Source organism: Polistes dominula, unplaced genomic scaffold (genome assembly GCF_049000335.1).
Source record: "Polistes dominula isolate Pdom_NZ unplaced genomic scaffold, Pdom_raw_medaka contig_23, whole genome shotgun sequence".
Classification (NCBI taxonomy): domain Eukaryota; kingdom Metazoa; phylum Arthropoda; class Insecta; order Hymenoptera; family Vespidae; genus Polistes; species Polistes dominula.
In genome coordinates this window covers 3,089,906-3,114,132 of record NW_028300963.1, presented here as the reverse complement: position 1 = coordinate 3,114,132, position 24,227 = coordinate 3,089,906, and the positions used below count along the sequence as shown (strand labels likewise).

At 22.1% G+C, this 24,227-nt stretch overlaps 1 protein-coding gene across 4 annotated transcripts; it reads right to left on the bottom strand.

Annotated features, from left to right (window-relative positions):
- Positions 1–206: 206 nt before the first annotated feature.
- Positions 207–23,466, bottom strand: LOC107065246 (pancreatic triacylglycerol lipase). Of its 4 annotated transcripts, none has more exons than XM_089172865.1 (11): positions 23,181–23,466; positions 22,808–22,911; positions 6,923–7,086; positions 6,185–6,339; positions 5,974–6,093; positions 5,645–5,791; positions 4,534–4,762; positions 2,923–3,345; positions 2,546–2,672; positions 2,245–2,451; positions 207–1,963 (listed from the first exon to the last, which is right to left on the bottom strand). In XM_089172865.1, coding segments are annotated over exons 2-11 (1,677 nt in total). In that variant the 5' UTR covers positions 22,810–22,911; positions 23,181–23,466; the 3' UTR covers positions 207–1,860. The 4 variants fall into 4 exon arrangements, with proteins under 4 accessions (XP_089028991.1, XP_089028992.1, XP_015174241.1 ...); XM_089172866.1 differs by having other exon boundaries at positions 23,285–23,466; XM_015318755.2 differs by having other exon boundaries at positions 22,808–23,466.
- Positions 23,467–24,227: the final 761 nt, after the last annotated feature.

The window sequence follows — 24,227 nt, the reverse complement described above, 5'->3', positions numbered from 1 at the left end:
GAAAAAATGAGAAAGAAAGAGAATGAAAGAGAAAGAGAGAAAGGTAGTGAAAGATAGAGAAAATGTGAAAATGAGAGAAAGAAAGAAAGAAAGAAAGAAAGAAAGAAAGAAAGAAAGAAAGAAAGAAAGAGAGAGAGAGAGAGAGAGAGAGAGAGAAAAAGATTAAAAAATATAACAATGTTATACAGAGCTGCCCAAAAACCTAATCACGGATCAACTATTATTTTTATTTGACGACATACACGGTCACTCTCATTGTGTACAATGTGTTCCTGAAGAGTACAAGTTAAATCTTTACGCGTTTCATTAAAATATTTAAAAAAAAAAAAAAAGAAAACAAAACAAAACAAAAAAAAACTGATATTTAAATTATAAAACAATATATCAAACACACACACAGACACATACATACATACATATTACAAATAAAAAATTACACATCACATATTAATAAACATAAAAAAACACGAACAATTTAACGTTCCTATGCGAATAATAATGGCTACTAGTTTCTTGGTTACTTGTCCACGCAGAGAGAATAATAGTTAAAGAAGAATAATTAAAAAAAAAAAAAAAGAAAAAGAAAAAAAATTAAAGACCAAAAAAAATTGGGGAGGGAAAAAAAGAAAAAAATTAATATAAAGAAGATAAACCAAATGAAAAATTAAAAAGAAAAAAAAAGAAAAAGAAAACGACACGAACAAAGTAGTAGAGTTAAGCTTATAAGTCGTAGTTACAATACAGCAACAACAATAAAAATGAAAAAAAAATATATAAAAATTAGTAAACCCGAATTGAAAATGATAAAAAGAAGAAAAAAAGAAAATTAATAATTGCTTCGTACTGTAATTGATGACGTTATCGCTTAACCCTTTATTTTTTACATATTAGAGTATATATATATGTATATATTATAATACATATATTATAATATATATGTATATATATATATATATGTATGTTTAGCTTTAAATCGAATCACACTGCACACATATTATTATCATCCATCCGTCATTAACACTTGCACAAACATTACATACATCATCACCGTACATATTCTTATCATAGATTTATATCTATACCTATATATACATATACATATACATATATATATATATATATATATATATATATATATATATATATATATATATTATGTATGTATGTACACAAGATATACAAGATCGATTAAAAATTAATATTATTGAAGAGAGATTTTACAATTAGCTGAAGAAATAATAACAATAATCTATATAAAACGCTTTAATTTACTTGTAATGTTAGCTATGTCCAAAGGATATATATATATATATATAAAAAAAAAAAAAATTGAGAAGAAACAAAACAAAAAAAAAACAAACATTGCAACAAAATGCTTTCAACAATCCTCTCTCGATTATATTTATCAAGTATTATAGATTATCTTGTTTTTAGTTTTTTGCTTTTTTATTTTTGTTTCTGTTTTTTTTTTTTTTTTTTGTACAATTTTTCAATCGAAAGATCTCTACGAGTGTTGTGTTTAAATAAGCGTTCAAAATACGCATGTAATAATAATAATAATTATAATCATTATGTTAAATCATTTTCATTCAACTGGTGATATATATATATATATATATATATATATATATATATATAAACTAGTGTCGATAATTCTGTGCTTTTGTTTGAAATACAATAGTCGACTAAATTGATCATTGAAATTATTTTTCTTTGTTTGTTCATTATTTGTACATACTAATTATTTATTTATACATACGTGAATTTCTATAATATATCAGTCCCTTCCAAGCGTGAAGATGATGAGATGAAATTATTACATATATATATGTATATATATATATATGTATATAATCATCATCAACAATTGTCAACGAATGAAGCTGCCGAACCACTGGCAATTTCTGCGTATTGCTGCCTATTCGCTGAACATAACTTGCTGGAGAGATCAGTCTCTCTTTTTCTATATGTTATTGTAACAACAAAAGAAAAAAAAAGAAAAAAGAGACAGTTTATTGAATACATATCTTGAAATTAGTATTTAAACGTAATCGTTGAAAGTATAGTAATTATTCCATTTAAAATTGTTGATTAATTTTAAATATTATTATTATTATTATTATTATCATTATATTATTATTATTATTATTACTATTATTGTTAATAGTATACGTTAAAACTCGTTATTAATGTTAGGTAAAAATATTAACAAAAAAAAAAAAAAAAATAAAAGAAAAGACTCACCCTCTTCCTGGTAGTTCCATTACGTCAACGTTAACACTGTTGACGTATAATCGATCGTTACACCAAAAAAAACATAGCGATCGGGGTTGAAGCACGTCCATATCATAAGACCAGGATAAGTCAACTCTTCTGATCTTGCCAATTGAACCTGACGGATGAGCTATCACCATTCTTACGCTCGTGCCATGTTCTAGTCTCATATAACCACTGAAATTTTCAATTAAAATGAATAACGATCAGTTGTTAAATATATTTATCTATCTAAATGTAAATTGGATCAGAAATTAGATAATATCATCACCTAGGTGTGAGATCCATATTACGTATTTGTCCATTGTCAGCATGAAGAGTTACCTTCATAAAACCTTGTACCCAACTTTCAGCAGTGGGTGGTCTAGCTAGATTGATCGTTATCCTGTAGTGTCTTCCTAAATAATAATAATTATTATTCGATTTGTTAGTTAATGCATATACATATATATATATATATATATTAAATATTTATTATAGTTACATTACGAATGATTAACTAATATCGAATAAAGAACAAGAAATGTCTTTAAGAAAAAAAAGAATAACTATGAACACGTTATAAAGATTAACAAGAATTACAAGCAAAAAAAAAAAAGAAAAGAAATAATAGCAAGTAAAAAAAAAAAAAAAAGAAATGAAACTTACTACAATAAGGATCTTCTTTGCCAGTGTTGAAAAAAAATTTAGATCCTATCAACGAAGAAACATCTTGTTTAGTGGCTTTACTTCTTAACAGAGCTGGACTAGCATCAGCGTGATAACCCATGATCGCACAACTCATACTATCATTTCCCTTGCAAGAAAAACACTCGCCCTTTAAGAACTTTGTATAGCTCGAACATTCATGTGCTATATACTGACACTTCGAATTGATGCTCTCGGTGAAGAGCTTTATGGAACGTATATGATTGCAAGCCACCAGGACACGTGATGCTTCATCAATACCTTCACGTATTAAAGTCAATGGTGTTGTCTCAGTCAAATCTGTACAACCTGGTTGTTCCTTTCCATTGTTTGGATAAAAATCCAGGTGTCCACATGCTTGACTCATCCCATAACCTGGAAGCCCTTATCATATATTTATTTAATTTTTCATTATCATTTTCAATTTTATTTTTTATTTAATTAATTGTTTAAACAATTAAATGGCTATCATTGAAGAAATTTCATAAATTCATCACATTAAAAAATAAGGATAAAAAAATATATATATATATATATACAAAGTGTAATCTCTCTTGAATGTTATATTTAATATTATTATTATTATTATTATTATTATTATTATTAACAATTCATATTATTCATTTGACATTTTCATTTCTCTATGATATTTAAATAATTAATATTAAGAGATATTAATTATGTTTAAAGTATATGTTTCTTTTTCTCTAAATGTGTTCTCTTCAATAAAATATTATTAATATAAAAGTGAAATTTCATCTTTTTTTTTTTTTTTCCAAGAAAATACAATTACAAGTATAAAACACATTGCTAATTGCTTTCATATTGTTTGTCATTATTATTATTATTATTATATAAATGAATTTTATTTGTGTGTCGTATTTATTTGATATTAGATAATAATTGAATTATTATTATTATTATTATTATTTGTTATAAAATATAATAATATATTAGGTTGTAGCAATTAATATGATGCCATTGATATTAAATTGGTTGCATGAAAATTGGCAAATTTTTTTTTTCCACCCTCTCAAGAAATTCGACAATTGTCTGAATGATGGACCAAAATAATAAATAAATAATTCAAATTGAATTTAAATTAATTGCTACACCTGACACATTTTACGTGTAACGTGAAATTTCATTTCAAAGATGACGAATAAAATTGTAATGAATTTATTTTGTTGTACAACTATATCAATGATTACTTGTAAATAATTCATTATTATTCGTCTATATTTATTTAATAATAAATAATGAGATATAAGTTTTTTTTTTTTTAATGGTAAAAATTTCCTTTTTTTTTTTACTAATATATATATATATATATATATATTTTACGATAAAAAAAATAAAACATGATATATTATCGATGAAATTTTATCAATGATAGACATTAATTTATTTTATTGTTGTTGTTGTTGTTGTTGTTATTGTTGTTAATTAACTCAAAAAGAAGGGCTCAAAAATATATTTACAAAAAAATGTATTTTACATTTCCTTATTTTGGTTTGTTTATATTTTTGATTTTTGATTTTTTGTTGTTCTGTTGATTTTGATCTCGCTTACCTAAGAAAAATATACTCTTTCCATCTGTATGAATTACGTCGACCAATTGGGCATCAGTATAATCCAAACGTATGTGACTTGGCATTCCTTGAAAATATGGTTCAGCTGGATCCAATCCTGTTATTCGTCCAACGTTACCACGTAATTTTTCACCAGCATAACCAGCAGTATGTGCACCAAGACTGTGACCTATCAGATGAACATCGTTTGGTTCCAATCTATAATTGGTCTGTTGTGTTTTTTTTCCCCCCATCAAAAACATATAAGTATCATTATGAATATTTATTATTATTATTATATAATTCTTGAAAAATCCAAAGTGATTAACATTAATACATTTAATAAAATTTATTGTTAAATATTTTATCAATAATTACGATTTTATATTTCAATTTTTATACTTTTTTTTTTTTTTATAGACAAATGATAGAAATTTTGTTTATATATGTTCAATAATAGTTAAATAGTTAATCAATAATTTAAGTTATTCTATTTAAATAAAATATAAATATATAAAATATAAAAATATGAAATTAAGTATCTAAAAAATACAAAATAAATATATTAAATATAAAAACCCAAATATAAATATTTAAAAAATATAAAATAAATATATAAAATATAAAAATATACAAAAATAGGTATCTAAAAAATAAAAAATAAATATCTTTTAACAAATAATAATTAAATATAGATAAATAAAACAAATTTAATTTAATAAATGTTAAATAATAATATAACTTTATTAATTTTTGTTTATATCTTTTAATTTATAGTGCCAATCACTTTGGTTATTTTATAATTTACTTGAGTAAACCGGTAAAAGATTATAAATCAAGATTTTTAATATTATTATACTTAGTTAGTTCATGATAATATGAACATTTTATAAGTTCAATAGAGCATAACTAACAAATGCAATCAACTTTCACATGTATCTACTATCTTATATTACATTACATTATAAATATTATAAATCATTTTCCTTAATATTATTTCCTTTATATTAATAAAACTGATAAATTTTCATTGAATATTCTTTTACCCGGTCATGAAAAAAAAATATATATATATATTTATTTATCAAATAAATAATTAGGTTTCTCTTCACCTGTAAGTGTTTGATCAGATTAGCTATTTCTAAACCAACTAATCTGGTATTGGCTGTAGCTTGAGTATAAAGAGGTAAACTACCACCTGCCCAATCAACCACAATTACATTGTAATCACCGTGTTTTAATAATTCGTTCTTCATTTCCTAAATAATATTTAATAATATTTTAACATAACATTATTTATTTAATTAAAAACAAAATTTCATTCTTATTGATAAAAGAAAACAAAATTATTATTTAATTTTAATTGATTTCAATTGAATATATTGAAAATATTTTGATTAATAATAAAATATATATATATATATATTAATTAAGATCTCACCTTTATCCAACTGCTAAGTGGTGTGTCAATAAAACCATGGATTATAAACTTAGTCTTTCGTTTAGGATTAAAATTAGAATATTTGATTGTTTTGTCCTTGGCTACAGTCAATACGTGTCCCTAAACGATTATTTTCAATTAATTTGATTTCATTCAATATTTATTATATAATAATTTCTAATAAAATATTGTTTTATAAATAAAAACTTACCACAGTTGGATTGTCATTGGTGTAAAGGATGAAACTTGTGTTGATGACTTCTCTTGGTAAAGGAAATACATTTAATGGTCTATATATCAAATGATACCAATTTCTTGTTATGTTTAAACATCCTAATTCGTCGTAACACCTTGTTTCGTTTTCGACTGTAGAAGGATATGTATTTCAATATATTTGTTTGTTTGCTTAAATCATCATCATACACACATATACACATGATATTATACAAATTGATTCGATCATATTCTCTTTTGTTTTATATTTTTTTTTTAAATTTATATTTATGGTGATCTTCAAGTTCCTGCATTTAATTTAATATTTTCAAAATATATTTTACTAATATAACAAATATAATTATTAACATTTTCAATAATCCAGTTATGTTGCAGTTTCAAATCAAAGTAAAATTTTAATCAAATAAATGCAGAAACTTTTGGTTCACCATAATATAATTTTAAAATTTAAATAAATTAGATATATTGATATATTTTTTAATTTATATTATGGTGAACTGATTATTACTTGTTACTATTTTACTTTCCTGTATTTAAATTAATATTTTCAAATAAAATTTTTACAAATAAACAATCCAGTTATGTTGCAGTTTCAAATCAAAGTAAAATTTCAATCCAATAAATGCAGAAACTTTTGGTTCACCATAATATAATTTTAAAATTTAAATGAATTCTGTATATGTAGGTATATATGGGGAATTAGTTTAGTATTTACATGGTAACCATGGTATGTTAACTTCGATTCTATCGCTTCTTGCCCATTGAAATGGATCCAAGATTCCGGCTGAGCAAAGAACAGGAGTCAATGCGACCAGGAGTAAAATGATCACTCCTGCGACCTCAAGGACCTCGTATTTACTCGTATCGCTCCTCCTCATCCTGAAATAATTAATTCAAGTTAAATTTGATCTAATTTTATTTTTTAATGCTAAAAATAACTTATGGGAAATTACAAGAATGTGATTTAAAATGACAAAATGACAACATTATGAATTTTTTCTTAATTATTATTATGAACAATTTTTAAATACTTTATTTTTATATTTAATATAAACAAAAGTAACATTATGAATTTTTCTAAATTATTATTATGAACAATTTTTAAATACTTTATTTTTATATTTAATATAAACAAAAGTAACATTATGAATTTTTCTAAATTATTATTATGAACAATTTTTAAATACTTTATTTTTATATTTAATATAAAATATAATATAATTGACAATAATTATAAATATAATAATTGTATCATTATTTTATTTATTTTTTCAGTTAACAATTACTATTATTATTATTATTAATATTAAGAGAAAATTAAGATTATAAAAATATATTTTTTCTAGTTGAAAATAATATTTGTTTTCTCTTTTAAAAATGATATCTTATTTTTATTCTTCTTATAATTATTTATTATCTATTTTTATTAGTAATAAAATTTGTATCTAATAGCAATTCAAGGAAAAATATAAAGGTAACAAAAAAAAATCTAATAAACTCGATTGTTTTTAACAAGAAACCAAATTTTTTTCTCACTTTCCTAATTCATTTCTCTTTCCTACTCGTCGTAAAATTCTTACTTACGTATTTCTGATTTTATTACAGAAGGAAATAAATACTTATGAAACTATTAAAAAAAAAAAAAATCCTACAAAACAAGCCATTATAATATTCCTTTCTCTCTTATAAAATTCTCACAAAGGAGATTAACATCGACTCCTTTACTTTAAAAAAAAAAAAAAAAAAAAACAAACAAAACAAAAAGAAACCCCTTCTCCTCCATTAGAGGGAATCCTTTTGAAAGTGTGTCATGCGAAATCATTAAAATTAAAAAGAGAGATTGAAAAATACCGATTCAAATAAACAAAACGAAAAATTATTAAAAAAAAAAAAAACACACACACACACACATACACACGAGAAGAAATATAAATTAATATAATTCAATAATTCTGTAAAAATAAACAAAATGATAAATTAAATTATAAATAAACAAAATATAATAAAATGTAGAAGAAGAAAGAAAAGAAAAATTAACCCTTAAATTAAAAAACAGAAAACAAAAAACAAAAAACAAAAAATAAACAAGTTTGAGAAAAAAGGAGAGTAAACAAACAAAAAGAATGAACAACATAAACAAAGAATTAAAAGAAAGTGAGAGTGAGAGTAAGAGAGAGAGAGAGAGAGAGAGAGAGAGAGAGAGAGATGGTTAAAAAATTGGTCACGAAATCTCTTGAAGAAAAATAAGAAACCGGTCCAGGTATCGGGATCATGCATTTCACTTGAACAAAACGATGGGGAAAGAGAGTAGAAGGGAATGAATGTTTATATGAAGAAATGGTGGTAAGGGGGAGGTGAAGAGGGTGTAGGTAGGGTCTGGCATAAAGGAGAGTAGTATTTCGGGTATTAAATAATCATTATTTCGAAAGTAAAAGTGTAAAATGTGGCGCCAAAGTAACCCGTTTTTTAACAACGTAACACAAAACAAAATATTGTATTGGATAAAGAAAGATAACATATATGTGTGTCTGTGTGTGTGTGTGTGTGTGTAAAGGAAGATGACTGTGAGTGAAAGAAAGAGAGTTTTATATATATGTATATGTATGTATATATGTATTATGTATTAAAGTGTAACCCAGATTCGACGTCCTTCCCTTCGGCAATGTTGTATCGCTTCCTGTTTTTGCACCCTTTCCCTCACCCCTCAGCCCCTTCCACACGTCCCCTGACCCCTTTTACCCCTCTGCCTTTTTGGAACTGCTGCCATTTATTTTCTTTTCTCTTTCACTCAATTTTCAAACGTCCTTGTGTGCTTCTACTCTTTTCTCTTTTTATTCTTTTATTTCTTTTTTTTTTATTTTTTTTTATTTCATTTCTTTGTCTGTAGTAATTTTTTTTTGCGTTGTTTTTTAATTTTTGAAATTTTAGAAGTTAGATGATATATTTATTATTATTTTTTTTTGTTTAAATTTTGCATTATTTGTTTTATTTTTGTATTTTTTTTTTTTTTTTTAAAGGAGCTAACTTTTTCTTTTTCTAGGTTTGAAATTTTAAAAGTGAGATGAGATATTTTATTATTTTTTTTTTTTAAATTTTGTATTATTTGTTTTATTTTTGTATTTTTTTTTTTTTTTTTTTTTTTTTTAAAGAAGCTAACTTTTTCTTTTTTACGTTTTAAACTTTGGATGTAAGATGATTTATTTTATTATTTTTTTAAATTTTGTATTATTCGTTTTATTTTTGTATCTTTTTGTATTTTTTTTTTTTTTTTATCTCATTTCTTTCTATCCAGTGACTTTTTTTCTTTTTTTAGGTTTGAAATTTTAAAACTAAGATGAGATATTTTATTTTTTTTTTTTTTAGTTTTGTATTATTTGTTTTATGCTTTTTTTTTAAAGAAGCCAACTTTTTCTTTTTTACGTTTAAAATTTGGGAAGTAGGATGATGTATTTTATTTTTATTCTTTTTTTTTATTTTGTTTGATATATATTTCTTTTGTATTTTGTAAAAAGAGGCTAACTGTGGTGCCTTTGTGGTATGGTATGCGTTAATGGGAAAGAAGAAAGTTTTCTAAACGATACACATGGGAAAAGTAGGCAGTCTCGAGAGTATGATAAAACATGCTATCTTTCTCTTTCGTTTTTTTCTATTTTTTTTTTTTCTTTTCTTCCTTTGAGACAATTATTTTCAATGATTTTCATTGATCAATAATAAATTCAATGATTAATGATGTAAGAAGAGATTTTTCTTTTTATGGAAATATTGAATTAATCCCAGTTTCGATGAGATGTTTTGAATTATGTAAAATTTAGATTATTTTGTACATTATGTTTGTACAATGTTGTACATGTCTAATGTACAAATTAAATACTTATGAAACTGATGTGAGTTATTTTTTTTTTTTAATGATTTCACGTTATTATGGTGTAGATTAAAAAAAAAAATGTTCAATTAAACAAAATTTATGAGAAATTAATTAAGCTTCTTTTTCTAATCTTAATTTGATTCACTTTCATATAATTATTGTATAATATTATATAATATATTAATGCTGTGTATATAATTTAATAATTAATAAATTATATTTATTATATAATTATTATTAACAGATATTATATATTATTAACAGAGACATTGTGATGTTTAAAATCAATGTTACTATTATTATTATTATTATTATCAATATTATTATTGTTTAACCTCTAGTTTATATGAATTATTATACTTTATTGTACAAAGGCTCTTAGAGAGCTTCAACTTCAGAGTCTAAAAAAAAATTTATTAAATAAAAAATAAAGAAAGATAAATAAATTTATTATATTATAATTATTATTATATTATATAATTAATAAATTATATTTATATAATAATACAAATATAAATGTAAATTTAAAAATGTAAGATCATCATAATTATTAAATATACAATATAATAAAATATATATATATTATTGTTTGTGTCTTACCTATATATTTTATTATTCATAATTATTATATATATTTTTTTAATAATGTTATAGAAAAAGAACAAAAAAACATAGAAGAGTAATAGAATAGAAAATACAAGATTGAATTCCTTTTAACAATTCAGGAAGCAAACGATTATGGTCATCGTGCTTGAGATTATCGTGTTCGATGAACTAGATAAAGAGATATTCGCATAAGTTAGGAAAAGTTACTTGCATTACGTTAAATACACTTAAGAATAAGACTTTTGAAAGTGAATAGAATTATGTAAAAGATGGTATCGCGCGTGTCATCTCGATCGATGTCCTATATTCATCGAAAATAATTGAACATAATCTTTGTCATTTTAATTGATTTCAATTGAATAATTGTAAAAAGAAACTAAAGTAATATAAAAGTATATATAAGTGAATTTTCATTGGAAGTAAATACAAATTGGAAATTGAACTTTTGTATCGTCTAATAAACCGCAAGTTAACATTAAAAATGTGAATTTATTAAACTTCGCATATTTTTATTTCTTTTTATTTTTACGTTAAAAAATAGCTTGTAATGTAGAAATATTATGCAAAAAAAAAAAAAAAAGATTAAAATGGTATCTCGATTCATTTAGAAGATATGAATTAAACAGTACGAAGGTTCCATATGGCACGCTGTACTGAGCGGTTCCTCAGGGCTTTTGGATCATTCACTATTTACAGTTTACTATTGTAATTAATGAATTATACACTTATTTATCCAAGTATTTTAATATTTGAAAATATTTATTAATATCTATTTAATAATATTATATAAATGACATATAATAAAATAATATACTAATTATCTTTTCATTATTTCTTAAGTATCTAACGTTACTTAATAAAAAAAAAAAAAAAAAAAAAAAACAGTAGATAATATAAAATATTAAGTGACAAACGAATTATGTACAATTACTTTTTTTTTTTTTTTTTTTTCTATTTTCTTATTTATCTTTTCGTGTACGGATGTAACACGAAATTTTAGGAAATGATATGCTCGTGCATAATAATCTACAAATTTTAGTTTTATTCAACGAGTGACGCTCGTTGTCAGTTAGCGTGAATAATTGTGCAGGAAGTTATATGATCGTGTGTATCGTACCGTGATATATTCATACGTGTATAAATATATATATAGATATATTATAAGTATATTAGATATTTTAATGTTTCTTCTAATTTTCTGTTTCTCTCTCTTTCTCCCTTTCGTTTTATTCCTGCAGATCATAGCAGGCGGAAATATTCTGTGATTCTTTTGAAATTACTAGTAATCTTGAAACATAGTAATTTATTAATCGTCACCCTTTTCTTGCTATTTATTTTCACGATATTCTTAGATACAAAGCGAATTACAGATGAATTATATATATATATATATATATATATATATATATATATATATATATATATATATTTTACTTCGCGTGTACACGAGTTTACATTTCAATTGAAATCTTTAACTTTATCTTTTCACAGGTTGTAGGTTTTTTTTTTTTTTTTTAATAACAATGTTCTTTCAATTGATCTTTATCCTTCTTTTCTTTCTCTTTTTTTTTTTAAATACATGTATTTTTATCTTTTTCTATTTTTTTTTTTTTTTTGTAAATATAAATAGAGAATATTTTGAAAAATAAGTGAATACAAAAATTGAATTATAATTTTAAATATTCTTTTTCAAAAATTAAACAGCAAGTTTTAAAAATATAAATAAGCAAGTTTTATTTGAATATTTTTCTATTCTTTTAAATACATTTAGTTGTATTCTTTTTTTTTCTATTTTTTTTTTTTTTTTATGTATAAATAAAAGATCATTCAAAAATAAGTGAATAGAAAAATTGTAGTTAATATATTTTTTTTTTCAAAGATAAAACAAATTTAAATTTTTCTTTATATAGTAAAATTATAATATTTAATTTATATGTTATATAAATAATTATATATTAAAATTATAATATTTAATTTATTATTTTATATAAATTTTAATTATATATATATTACAATTATAATATTTAATTTATTTTACTTATTATTATTATTATTATTATTATTATTATTATTATATATATAAGCAATTATAATTTAAATTCCATGCAAATAACGTTCTCTTTATTTTAATTTTATTAACTATTTCTTTTTATTTCATTTATTTATTAATTAATTTATTTATTTATTTTTCACATCCATCAAGGTGAGAAAGAACAAAAAACTGTATAAGAAAAGATTAAATGATTACTTACGTAAGTTTTTGAACCATCCTGTATAAAAGAAGTACTAATACTAATAGTAATAGTAATAGTTGTAGCAATAGAAGTAGTAGTAGTTGTATTTGAAAGTTAAAACTTCATTTACTCTAAGACGATTTCTAATCCAGGAAATACGAATTAATTTCAAATTTATTTTCTAATTTCTTTAGATTATATCTAGGAAATTTTTATTGTAATGGCCTTGATCTTTTTCTAATAAGATTTTTTTTTTTTTTTAAATAGAATTAAGTTAGATCAACTAAGGATCATTGTCATGATCTAATCCAATCTTTTGAAAGATTCAAATTAGAATGAAAGAGAGAAATTCATATGAGTGACGTAAGCATACTTTTCTTTCTCTTTCCATATATATATATATATATATATAAATGTAGTATCAATAAACTTGTATGTGAAAGGTACATCTAACAAGATGATTTCTAATTCAAGAAATAAATGATTTAAATTAGAGAGAATTTTATTTTCTACATTTTTTGTTTAGTTTTGTTTTGTTTCTTTCACCTTCTGTATTTTATTAAATAATAATATTAAAGAATTGGTTTCTTTTATTTTTTTTTTAAATAGTAAATATCATTAAAACCAGTATTTGAATCATTATCATGATTTAATCCAATGTTTCAAGTGATTACATAAAAAAAAAGAGATTTAATAGAAATTTTGTTAAGTAATAATTTGCTGATTGATTAATAAAGTTTTTTTTCGTGTATTTTTTTTAAATAAAAATATCATTTAAGATTACATAATATATATATATATGGTAATACTTGAATAAGTTTGAAAGATTACATGACATTGAGTAATTAATAAAACAAAAAACGTATTAGTTTGTTCGATTATTAAAGATGAGTTGAAAATAATTAAGAAGACATTCGATTCATTTGGAAATTTAATTATAAAAAAAAAAAGAAAAATAAGATTCAAGGTGGTAAACAAAATATTTGTAATTTTTATGAAAGTGATGTGGTACTTATTGGTAAATGTTACAGAAAGTTGGTTCAAGTATTTTTAATTTTGTGAAAATTTTGATATGTAAAAATAATAAAATTTGACGTCTCAAAACTATTTTAATATATAATAAAATTTAAAATTATTATATTATTTTAATATAATATATTATATTAATTATATTTTAAAATAAATTTAAAAATATTATAATATTAATTTAATTTATAATTTTATATATAATATATATATATATATATAAATTTATATATATTATAATATTAAATTATATTATTAAAATATATAATATAATATTTTTAAATTTATTGCAACAAGATATATAATTAAATAAATAAATAAATAAATAAATAAATATATATATATATATATATATTTATTATAATTATTATAATTAAATTAATAATTAAATATAATTAAAATAAATATAAAATTAAGTGAATAAAATAATATATTAAAATTATTAAAAATAATAAATTTAAAATTTTATTTATTATAATATTAAAATTTCTTTGTATTTTTTAAATTTTATTTCTAATGGCCTTGATCTTTCCTCTGGTTTCTATTTAGTTTGGTTTTTTTTCATATTGTAAAATACAATAAAAAATAAAAATCTTGTTAATCGAATGTCATCGTCATGACCTAATCCAATCTTCCAAGAGGTCAGGCAAACATGAAAAGAAAGTGAGAGTTGTTAGTGGAAAGAGTGAAAGAAATATTTTGACCGAAGAAGAAGAAGTACTATAACGAACATATATACATATATATATATATATATATATATATATATATATATATATATATATGAGTGACGTAAAAATGGTTGTACCTTTCTCTCTTTTCAAATTTTCCATCTCTTTCTATCTCATTCTCCTGTTCTTTTACCATCTCTCTCTGATCTGTTAAGATTATGTAAGATTGAAAGACCGACCAGCCACAAATTCGTAAGAGACTCTCAAAGAAAAGAAAATTTCACTTGGATTGAATCCCCACAAACAGGCTCGTGTTACACTACTACCTTTACTCTTACCACAAATGTAACAAGTATCGAATCATCTTATTCTTTTTGATACATACACAACGATAGATGTGTATTTGTTCTTTTTTTTTATCTTAAGTATAACGTTCCAATGTAATACCTTTGATCATTTATCTAACTATGATGATGATGATGATGATGATGATAATGATTCTTCTTTCGATGTTAATTAAGTAGTTCCTTTTAATTTTTATTTTATTTTATTATTTTATAATTTTTTGTCTTCTTGTTTTTATTATTTAATAAAATAAATATCATATGAGCAAATATAAATTAAAATAAATTTTAAAAAATTAAAATAAAATTAGGTAAAAATAAAATAGAATAAAAAATACAATACAATAAAATACAATAAAATAAAATACAATACAATAAAATAACATAAAATAAATTAAAATAAAATAAAATAAAATAAAATAAAATAAAATACAATATAATAAAATAAAATAAAATACAATATAATAAAATAAAATAAAATACAATGCAATACAATAAAATACAATAAAATAAAATACAATACAATAAAATAACATAAAATAAATTAAAATAAAATAAAATACAATACAATACAATAAAATAACATAAAATAAATTAAAATAAAATAAAATAAAATACAATATAATAAAATAAAATAAAATACAATAAAATAAAATACAATAAAATACAATACAATACAATAAAATAAAATAAAAATAAAATAAAAATCGTAAAATAATCAATTAAAAATAAAAAACGATAGCTTTCGAAAAGATATATATATATATAAAAAAAAAAACAAATAAACTACAATATGAACCAGTTAAACTAAATACTTTACGTATAAAGGTTAATTGAAAGTTAACTATAAATGGTGAAGGATTTTTCAAAGAAATTGGAATTTTAATGATTCTCGACCGAGATAACTCGTTTTCTCGCAAAACGTAGTTACATACCAAGGTAATAATATATACTACAGTCTTAGTCAAGTATATCTCACCAAGAAGACATTATTAAATAAAATTGCAGTAGTCTCATTACCTACTCATATTAGGATGGAATTTATTCATTTAAGTTAAAACACGTTTCACGTGACGATAAATGATTTGACTTTGAAAATAATATTATAAAAAAATGTATTGACAAAAAATTTGTTGATTTATTCAATGATTTCTATACTTGTCAATTTTGAAACAAAAAATCATTGAAGTCGTTTATCAATGGGTAAAGTGTTAACAAATTAATAAAACAAGAAAGAGACTGGAAAGAATGAAACAATGAAAAAGATAAAAAGAGAGAGGGAGAGAAAAAGATAATAATAATAATAATAATAATAAAAGGAGAGAGAGAGAGTATACTAATGCCGCAATAATGAATTTCCAACGTGACCGACCTTTACACTGACCTATATGTCAAACATAACAGAACTCGAAAGGTGTGTACAGTAAATCTAGGTGGTTTTAACCTGCAACAAATATATACTTATATATACATATATATAATTATATGTATGTACATAAATGTAAGTATATATGTATGTGTGTGTATAGATTGTCAACGTAATTTATTGCACATGCACAACATCGCTGACTTGCATACATTCATACATTCTTACGAGATAATACGTCGTACTGTATGTATTGTATGTCACTATTCTTAGAATAGAAAAAAGAAGAGACAAAAAAAAAGTAGAAATACAAAAAAAATAAATAGAAAAAGAAAAAGTGAGATGTATTTTCGTTGAAATGCTTTGTTTACGAAAGATTGCATAAGAAAAAGTAAACCTATTCGCCATTGAATAATATCGATAAGACCGACAAACAAACCCATTACTTTTTAAGTTAAAATCCCTTTCGTGAAATTTTTTAATGTGTTGATGATAAAAGTGTTAGTTAAAGTCTATGTGTGATGTGAATTGTATATTATGTATTTGAGTCGAGTAATTATATGAAATACTTGGAAAATATTGTTAACTATTTGATGACATAACTAGATGATTTGTTTTTTATATTTAATATGTTGAAATTTTTCATTTATAAAAGAAAATTTGACACGAAGTTTTTACATATTAATGTATGTTAAAAATCGAGATTCAAAAGTAATTGGATTTTTTTTTTTTTTTTTTTTAATTTTAATTTTGTATCTATTGATTTAAATTAATTTTATAATTGTGTTATTATAGTTTCTGTAAACTGATGATGATTTTTTTTTATTATTTATTATTATTATTATATTTTTATTATTTTTTTTTAATATCATATTTTTATTATTATTTATTATTACATTTTTATTTTTTTATTTTATTATTAGATTTTTATTATTATTTATTATTACTTATTATTATTATTATATTATTATTATTTTTTTATTATTATATTTTTTATTACTATATATTTTTTTATTACACATAAAATTATTATTATTCAAATTATTTATCATTATTATACCACTTTAATTTTAATAATAGAATATGTTGATATAGCAATTAAAAAAAAAAAAATAGAAACACTTCGTATGTGATAAATTATTTGTTAAATAATAACATTGTCTATACTTTAATAAATTAATAATAATAATAGTTTTATCAATATAGTAAGATATAAAATTAATTAATTTTCATATTATTAATATATAAATATATTTTCTATTGATATAAGTATAATATATTTTTATATATTATAAATCATAATGTCACATCATAAAAAGAAAGAATGAGAGAAAGAGAGAAAGAAAGAGAGAGAGAGAGAGAGAGAGAGAGAGAGAGAGAGAAAGGAAGAAGGCAGGTGTTCCAAGTCAAAATAAATAAGCCATAAAAACTTGAGTGTATATGTGTGTTACGTACACAACCAAGAAGGTAACGTGTTCTCTTCGTGTGTTTGTCATCGAATCAGTTCGAAAGAATGTTGGCGCTTTCTCGTCGTCATTGTCGTTTATTCTCGCTCTTGCAAAAGTATATTCCATATAATAATAATAATAATAATAACATTAACAATAACAATAATAATAATAATAATAATAATAATAATAATAATACAAAATATTTTTTAATTTGATTGACAATCATTCATTTCCTATCGTACATTAAAATCAACATAAATTATCAATCAAATTTAGAATATTAAATATTATAAAATCTGCTACACCATAAAAATTGAAAATCTTATTACTGTTACTATGAATAATAAATGATATTATTTATTAATTTATTTAATTCTTTTGTTGTTGTTGTTGTTATTACATTCATCATATATATGTTAATAAATTTATGTTCAAATCTTGTCATATCGAGATGATAATCAAATTTATCCAAATCTTCTATCACATCAAGTTTTAATAATATATATTTAAATGAAACAACCACGTGTCATTTATTTCAATAAAAAAAAAAAAAAACGTTTACAATATTTATGAGAAGAAGAACAAATAAAAAGAAAGAGAAACAAATTTCGTTAGTGAGTGAAAAATATTTTAATTAAATTGTCAATTAAACGAAATAAACGATTAATCGACAAGTCAACTGATCAATATTATTTAAAATAAAAATGAGATTCATTTGTGTTTTTATTTATTCAAAATTTGTTGAATACATTTTCTAGAAGATCTCACCCTCTCCTTCTCCTCCTCCTCCATTTTTTTATTCTTTTCTTTTCTTTTACTTTGTTGTTGTTGTTGTTGTTGTATTATATACTACATTGTTTTATAAAGTAACGCGTTAATTAAGTAAAAACGATTTTAATCGCTTAATTTTTCCCTTACTAATCACGGTTAACAAGCAGCACGTTTTCAATTTAACGAGCCAACCAATGCGGAAATGGCGTGTTGGCATGATGGCGTACCATAGATGCAAATGCGACTTAATTCCTAAGAAAGTTTTCTTGCATTTGGACATTTTCTACGTAATGTTTGTTGCTTATAAAATTTTAAAGCTCTCTAATACACACACACACACTTACAAATTCTAACAAAATTCTTTCGTATAGAGTTTCGTCTAATTTTGAAATATTTGTTTTTTATATTATTTTTATATTTAATTTTTTTGTACTATTTTTGTCTAACATTTTCTTCCCCATTTTTTTATTGCAATCAACATTGTTCTTTTTTTTTTTAATTATTATTATTATCGTGTTTTTCAATCTTATCAAATAAGTAACAAATTATTTTACTCGTGTATATATCATAATAATTTAAATTTAATAATGTAATACGAATGTTTCAAATGTATATAATTATTGCAAAAGTGATTTGTTTTTTTTTTTTTCTTTTCTTTTCTTTTAATTTGTTCATTTTTATATATTTGTGTTTATATGAATTATTATAAAGTTTGGTCTTCCTTATTGGTTAAAATTTTATCATCTAATATCAACTTTTAGTATGTAACATAATTAATTATTTTTTGACGATTAACATGTATCATATAAATACATTGATTTAGTTAATTTTTTTTTTTTTAATCATAAATATTAATATCTTTCGAAATAATTAATAATTTAAATCTTGCTTAAGTTTGTGTTTTATATAATTAATTTTTTTTTTAACTTGTACGTTATATAAAATCAAGTTTTTTTTTTAATTAATATTCCTCACGGTTCTCTTCTTTCCTTTTTTTTTTTTATTTATTAGTAAAGTAAAAAGCGTATCGAAGATAAAACATTGATCAAAGTTCATGTTTCTTATAGAAAAAAAAAAAAAAAAAAAGAATTATTTTTATATTATGTTAATTAAAATTTATATTGCTATTTTTTATTGTTTTCCGTTTATTTCAATTTTCTTATAAAATCAGTAATAAAACCCCACCGATTTAATTTATACCGTAATAAAATAAAAATATCAATTATGATAAAAACAAAATTAAACTTTTCCCATTTCTATTTCACATTACTATCAAGAAAAAAAAATAATAAATAAATAATTCTTAAATTAAATTAAAATCATTGACATAAAAAAAAAAAAAGAAAATAAAACGTTTACTATTTAATGATATACAAATCTCTTGTATCCACTCACGTGCACTCATGCATTCTACCTATGCATGTGTCTGTGTACCTGTGAATGTTTTCGATCTTTCACAAACCACATTTTGCGGTTTAAATATTTTTTTTTATATATATAAATATCTGTTTATATATAGAAAAAAAATGTATACATACACCCACACGTATAATATACCAACACGACCTTCCGATTCGATATGACCTTGACCCTTTCGTCACGCTTTCTCAACGTCTTATGGATCCCTCCGATGTTTCTCGAAGCAAATGAAATTACTGAAACATCTCTTCCCGTACGTTCTACTCAATGCATTTATTATTTATTTTTTTTTTTTTTTTAAAAGAAGATTATCAGAAATGATTATTGATCATCAAGTCGACCTAAACCTTAGGATACGTAGAAATTCTATGGTTGTATGTAAAGGTGTACTTTGTGAAAGGTTTCAATCGTGTTCACGTCTTCTTTCAAACTATTATTACAAACTTTTCAGGATTTTCATGTTTGTGTGTATATATATATATATATAAGTAAGATTGTATATAAGTATGTTTGTGTGAGTTTGAATGTGATCAGGTACAATTTAAGAGGGAAACTACTATGTTTTCTTACGGAAGTACACACGATCGACTCTCATTCGATGATTGCATAAGATACGATTAATCTTTACATTTGTATATCAATTTGTATACTTATTAATTATTTTGTTTTTTTTCTCTCTCTTTTTATTACAAGGTGTTTGAGTTTTCTTATTATCTTTTAAATTGGTTGAATAATTTTTATTCGCGTATACTATGATATATGTAATTTATACGTTCAATTATTTTATTGTAATAGATAAGCACTTTTTTTTTTATGGATAAAACGTATTCTTATCTTATAAAAGGAAAATAAGTAATAGTATTTGGTAATATTTCGATAATTTTTATATATTATTAATAATTATTATAATAATTATTGGATATTTTATAATATTATTAATAATTAATTTATAAATGATTATAATATTATAATATAATATAATATAATATAATATAATATATATTAATTAGTATTTTTATTATAATAGTATATTAATATTATATTATTAATATACTCTATACTAATATACATATATAATGTTATATAATATATTATATATATTATAATATAATATTATAATATATAAATATTATTAATAATTAATTAATAATATAATAATATATAAATTACATAAATATTACAAAATGCTATTACTCACTTTCCTTTATTTATAGGAAATTATTAATAATTATACAATTATTAATTAATATATAATATAATAATTATATATAATAAATATTATTATATTATACAATTTATATATATTTATTTATTATTATAAAATTATTATATTTAATAATATATATATATATATATATAAATTATACAAATATTACAAAATACTATTACTTTGGAGAATCGAAATAAATTGATTAATCAATTCTCGCTTCGTACAAATCGTTTCTTTTTTTGTTTTTTGTTTTTTGTTTTTTATTTAAATTCTTTTTTTTCTTTTTCTTTTTTATTTATTTTTATTTTCAAGAACAATCGATTGGAAAGAGGAAGAAAGGAAGGAAACGATTTGCACTTAACGAGTCAGTTTGTGAAGTCGTCTCGCGTGCTGCTCGCCGATATAAAAGTTGCTTCCTAGTTCGTGAGTACTCGAACAAATAAAATATCATAGATATTTTTCTTTGATTATAGTAACCTACGATTCAAATCGTTTGACTTTGTGTGTATTTCTTTTTGCTTCAACACATATCCATACACGTTTTATTAAAATGTGAATTAAAGTTTAACGAATTCAAAAATTGTTCTTACAAGTTATTTTAAGAATTAATCATTATTTTTATAATTATATATATATATATATATTAAAGTTATATTATTTTGATTTATATATTCATTAGGAAATAAACAAACAAAAAAATGAAAAATACATATATTCTCTAACGAATATACATACAAGTTGGAAAAGTTATTCGATAAATGTAAAAGCGTGTGTAAGTCGTACGCCTACGTAGGATTCGAGTTGCTTGTCCATGGAGAAAGTTCGCGTACTAGCCTATAATACACATACATACTCAAATACGTATACATATACATACATGTATACATTACGTATGTTTGTATACATATATATACATATATATATATATAAATCATTCCTAAATATGACATAAATATTTTTCAAACAAATCAAATGTAAAATATATTATTTTTCGTTTGATATGATCGATTATACAAAAATGAATTAGAACAAATGAACACGTGCATCTGTTTATTTGTTTGTAAATTTGCAACGAGTGAAATGAAGTTAAAGAAAGAAAGAGAGTAAGAGAGAAAGAGAGTAAGAGAGAAAGAGAGAGAGAGATAAATAAGACGAATAAAAACGCAATCATCTACGAAATTCGAATAAGAAAATCTTGCGTATGAAACGTGATGAGATTTAATAAAAAGATAAAATACAAAATAAAAAGAAAATAAATTTAAAAAAAAAAACAAGAAATACAAATAAGAATGTTTGTATGACTTATAAAATTTCAAGTATAGTATTACAGTTACTCCTTACAAATAGAGAAAGAGAGAGAGAGAGAGAGAGAGAGAGAGAGAGAGAGAGAGAGAGAGAGAGAAATGTTCGACTATCGATTACCTCATCGATTTTCTATACCCCTTTAACTTTTCAGTTTATATATCGATAACACAATTTTGTTAGAAATTAAAGGAGAACATGAAAAAAAAAAAAAACAGAGAAAATTAAAAATTACCTTAAAAAAAAAAAAAGAAAAAAAGAATTATATAAAAATATCTGTGTTTTTATTTGAATTTTTGCTTGAAATAGATCATAGATCAAATTTATTCACTCACATTTTCGAAAATGTTCCTTCATATCACACTGTTGAGTTTCCTTTTTGTTTTAAATCTCTTTTTTCTTCTTTTCATCGATCCATCGTCAAAATCCCAACGTTTAACTTGGAAAACAAAATAAAATCAAAGAAGAAAAATAGGTGGGAAAAAGAACAAAATATTTCAATTCTCAACGAGATACAACAAAAAAGGGATTTCCCCAGGTAACACTTGGAAAATTATTAATTAATTAATTGATATTGTTTTTCAATGGCCACTTAATTAATATCGATTAAAATAAAACACATTATCGTACATAGAATTGAATTGTAATTATAATAATAATAATAATAATAATAAAATAAAAATATTCCTTCTATGGATAATAATTTACTTAAATTCGATATTTTATTTTTGATTTTTGTTCTTTCTCTCTCTTTTAAATATAATTCGGTTTTTTCATTATTTTCCTTCGAATAAAGTGTAATGAAAAAATACAAATAAGGATTGTTTATCTTCTCTATTCGAGAGGAAACACCAAACCGATTCCGAGGCGAAAGAAAACGTGGCCGGGTTTTATAAACGCAAAAGAGACGGAAACGTTTTGCACGGTGAGAGGCCGATACCCGACTACTGCTCGTCGAATGTACAACCAACGGATTCCACTTGCTCCGGAATATTTTGCCCACCACACTGTTGTTAGTTTCCAGGTAGGTAGATAGGTAGGTAGGTAGGTAGGTAGGTAGGTAAGTAAGTAAGATTGGTTCATTGCTTTTGTTAGATAGCACCTACTTCTATCTACTTCATCAGCTTAATTAATCCAACATGAAGCCTGTAATTCCCTGTATTTTGTTTATATTATATTTATATAACACTTATTGTCAATTAAAATTTCATTTATACATTGTATTGATATAAATTTTGATTTTGTTAGATAGCATCTATTTCTATTTACTTCAGCAGCTTAATTAATCCAATATGAAACTTCTAATTCTTTGTATTTTGTTTATATTATATTTATATAACACTTATTGTTCATTAAAATTTCATTTATACATTGTATTGATATAAATTTTAGTTTTGTTAGATAGCATCTATTTCTATTTACTTCAGCAGCTTAATTAAACTAACATGAAGCTTGTAGTTCTGTATTTTGTTTATATTATATTTATATAACACTTATTGTCAATTAAAATTTCATTTATAAATTGTATTGATATAAATTTTGGTTTTGTTAGATAGCACCTACTTCTATCTACTTCATCAGCTTAATTAAACCAACATGAAGCCTGTAATTCCATGTATTTTGTTTATATTATATTTATATAACACTTATTGTTCATTAAAATTTCATTTATAAATTGTATTGATATAAATTTTGGTTTTGTTAGATAGCATCTATTTCTATTTACTTCATTGGCTTAATTAAACCAACATGAAA

Coding starts and splice junctions, on each gene's coding strand:
- LOC107065246 (XM_089172864.1), bottom strand. CDS start 17,815: ATGACAAACACACGAAGAGAACACGTTACCTTCTTGGTTGT. Junction 6,094..6,184: donor CCAATGACAATCCAACTGTG/GTAAGTTTTTAT, acceptor ATAATCGTTTAG/GGACACGTATTGACTGTAGC. Junction 4,763..5,644: donor ATCTGATCAAACACTTACAG/GTGAAGAGAAAC, acceptor AAAACACAACAG/ACCAATTATAGATTGGAACC.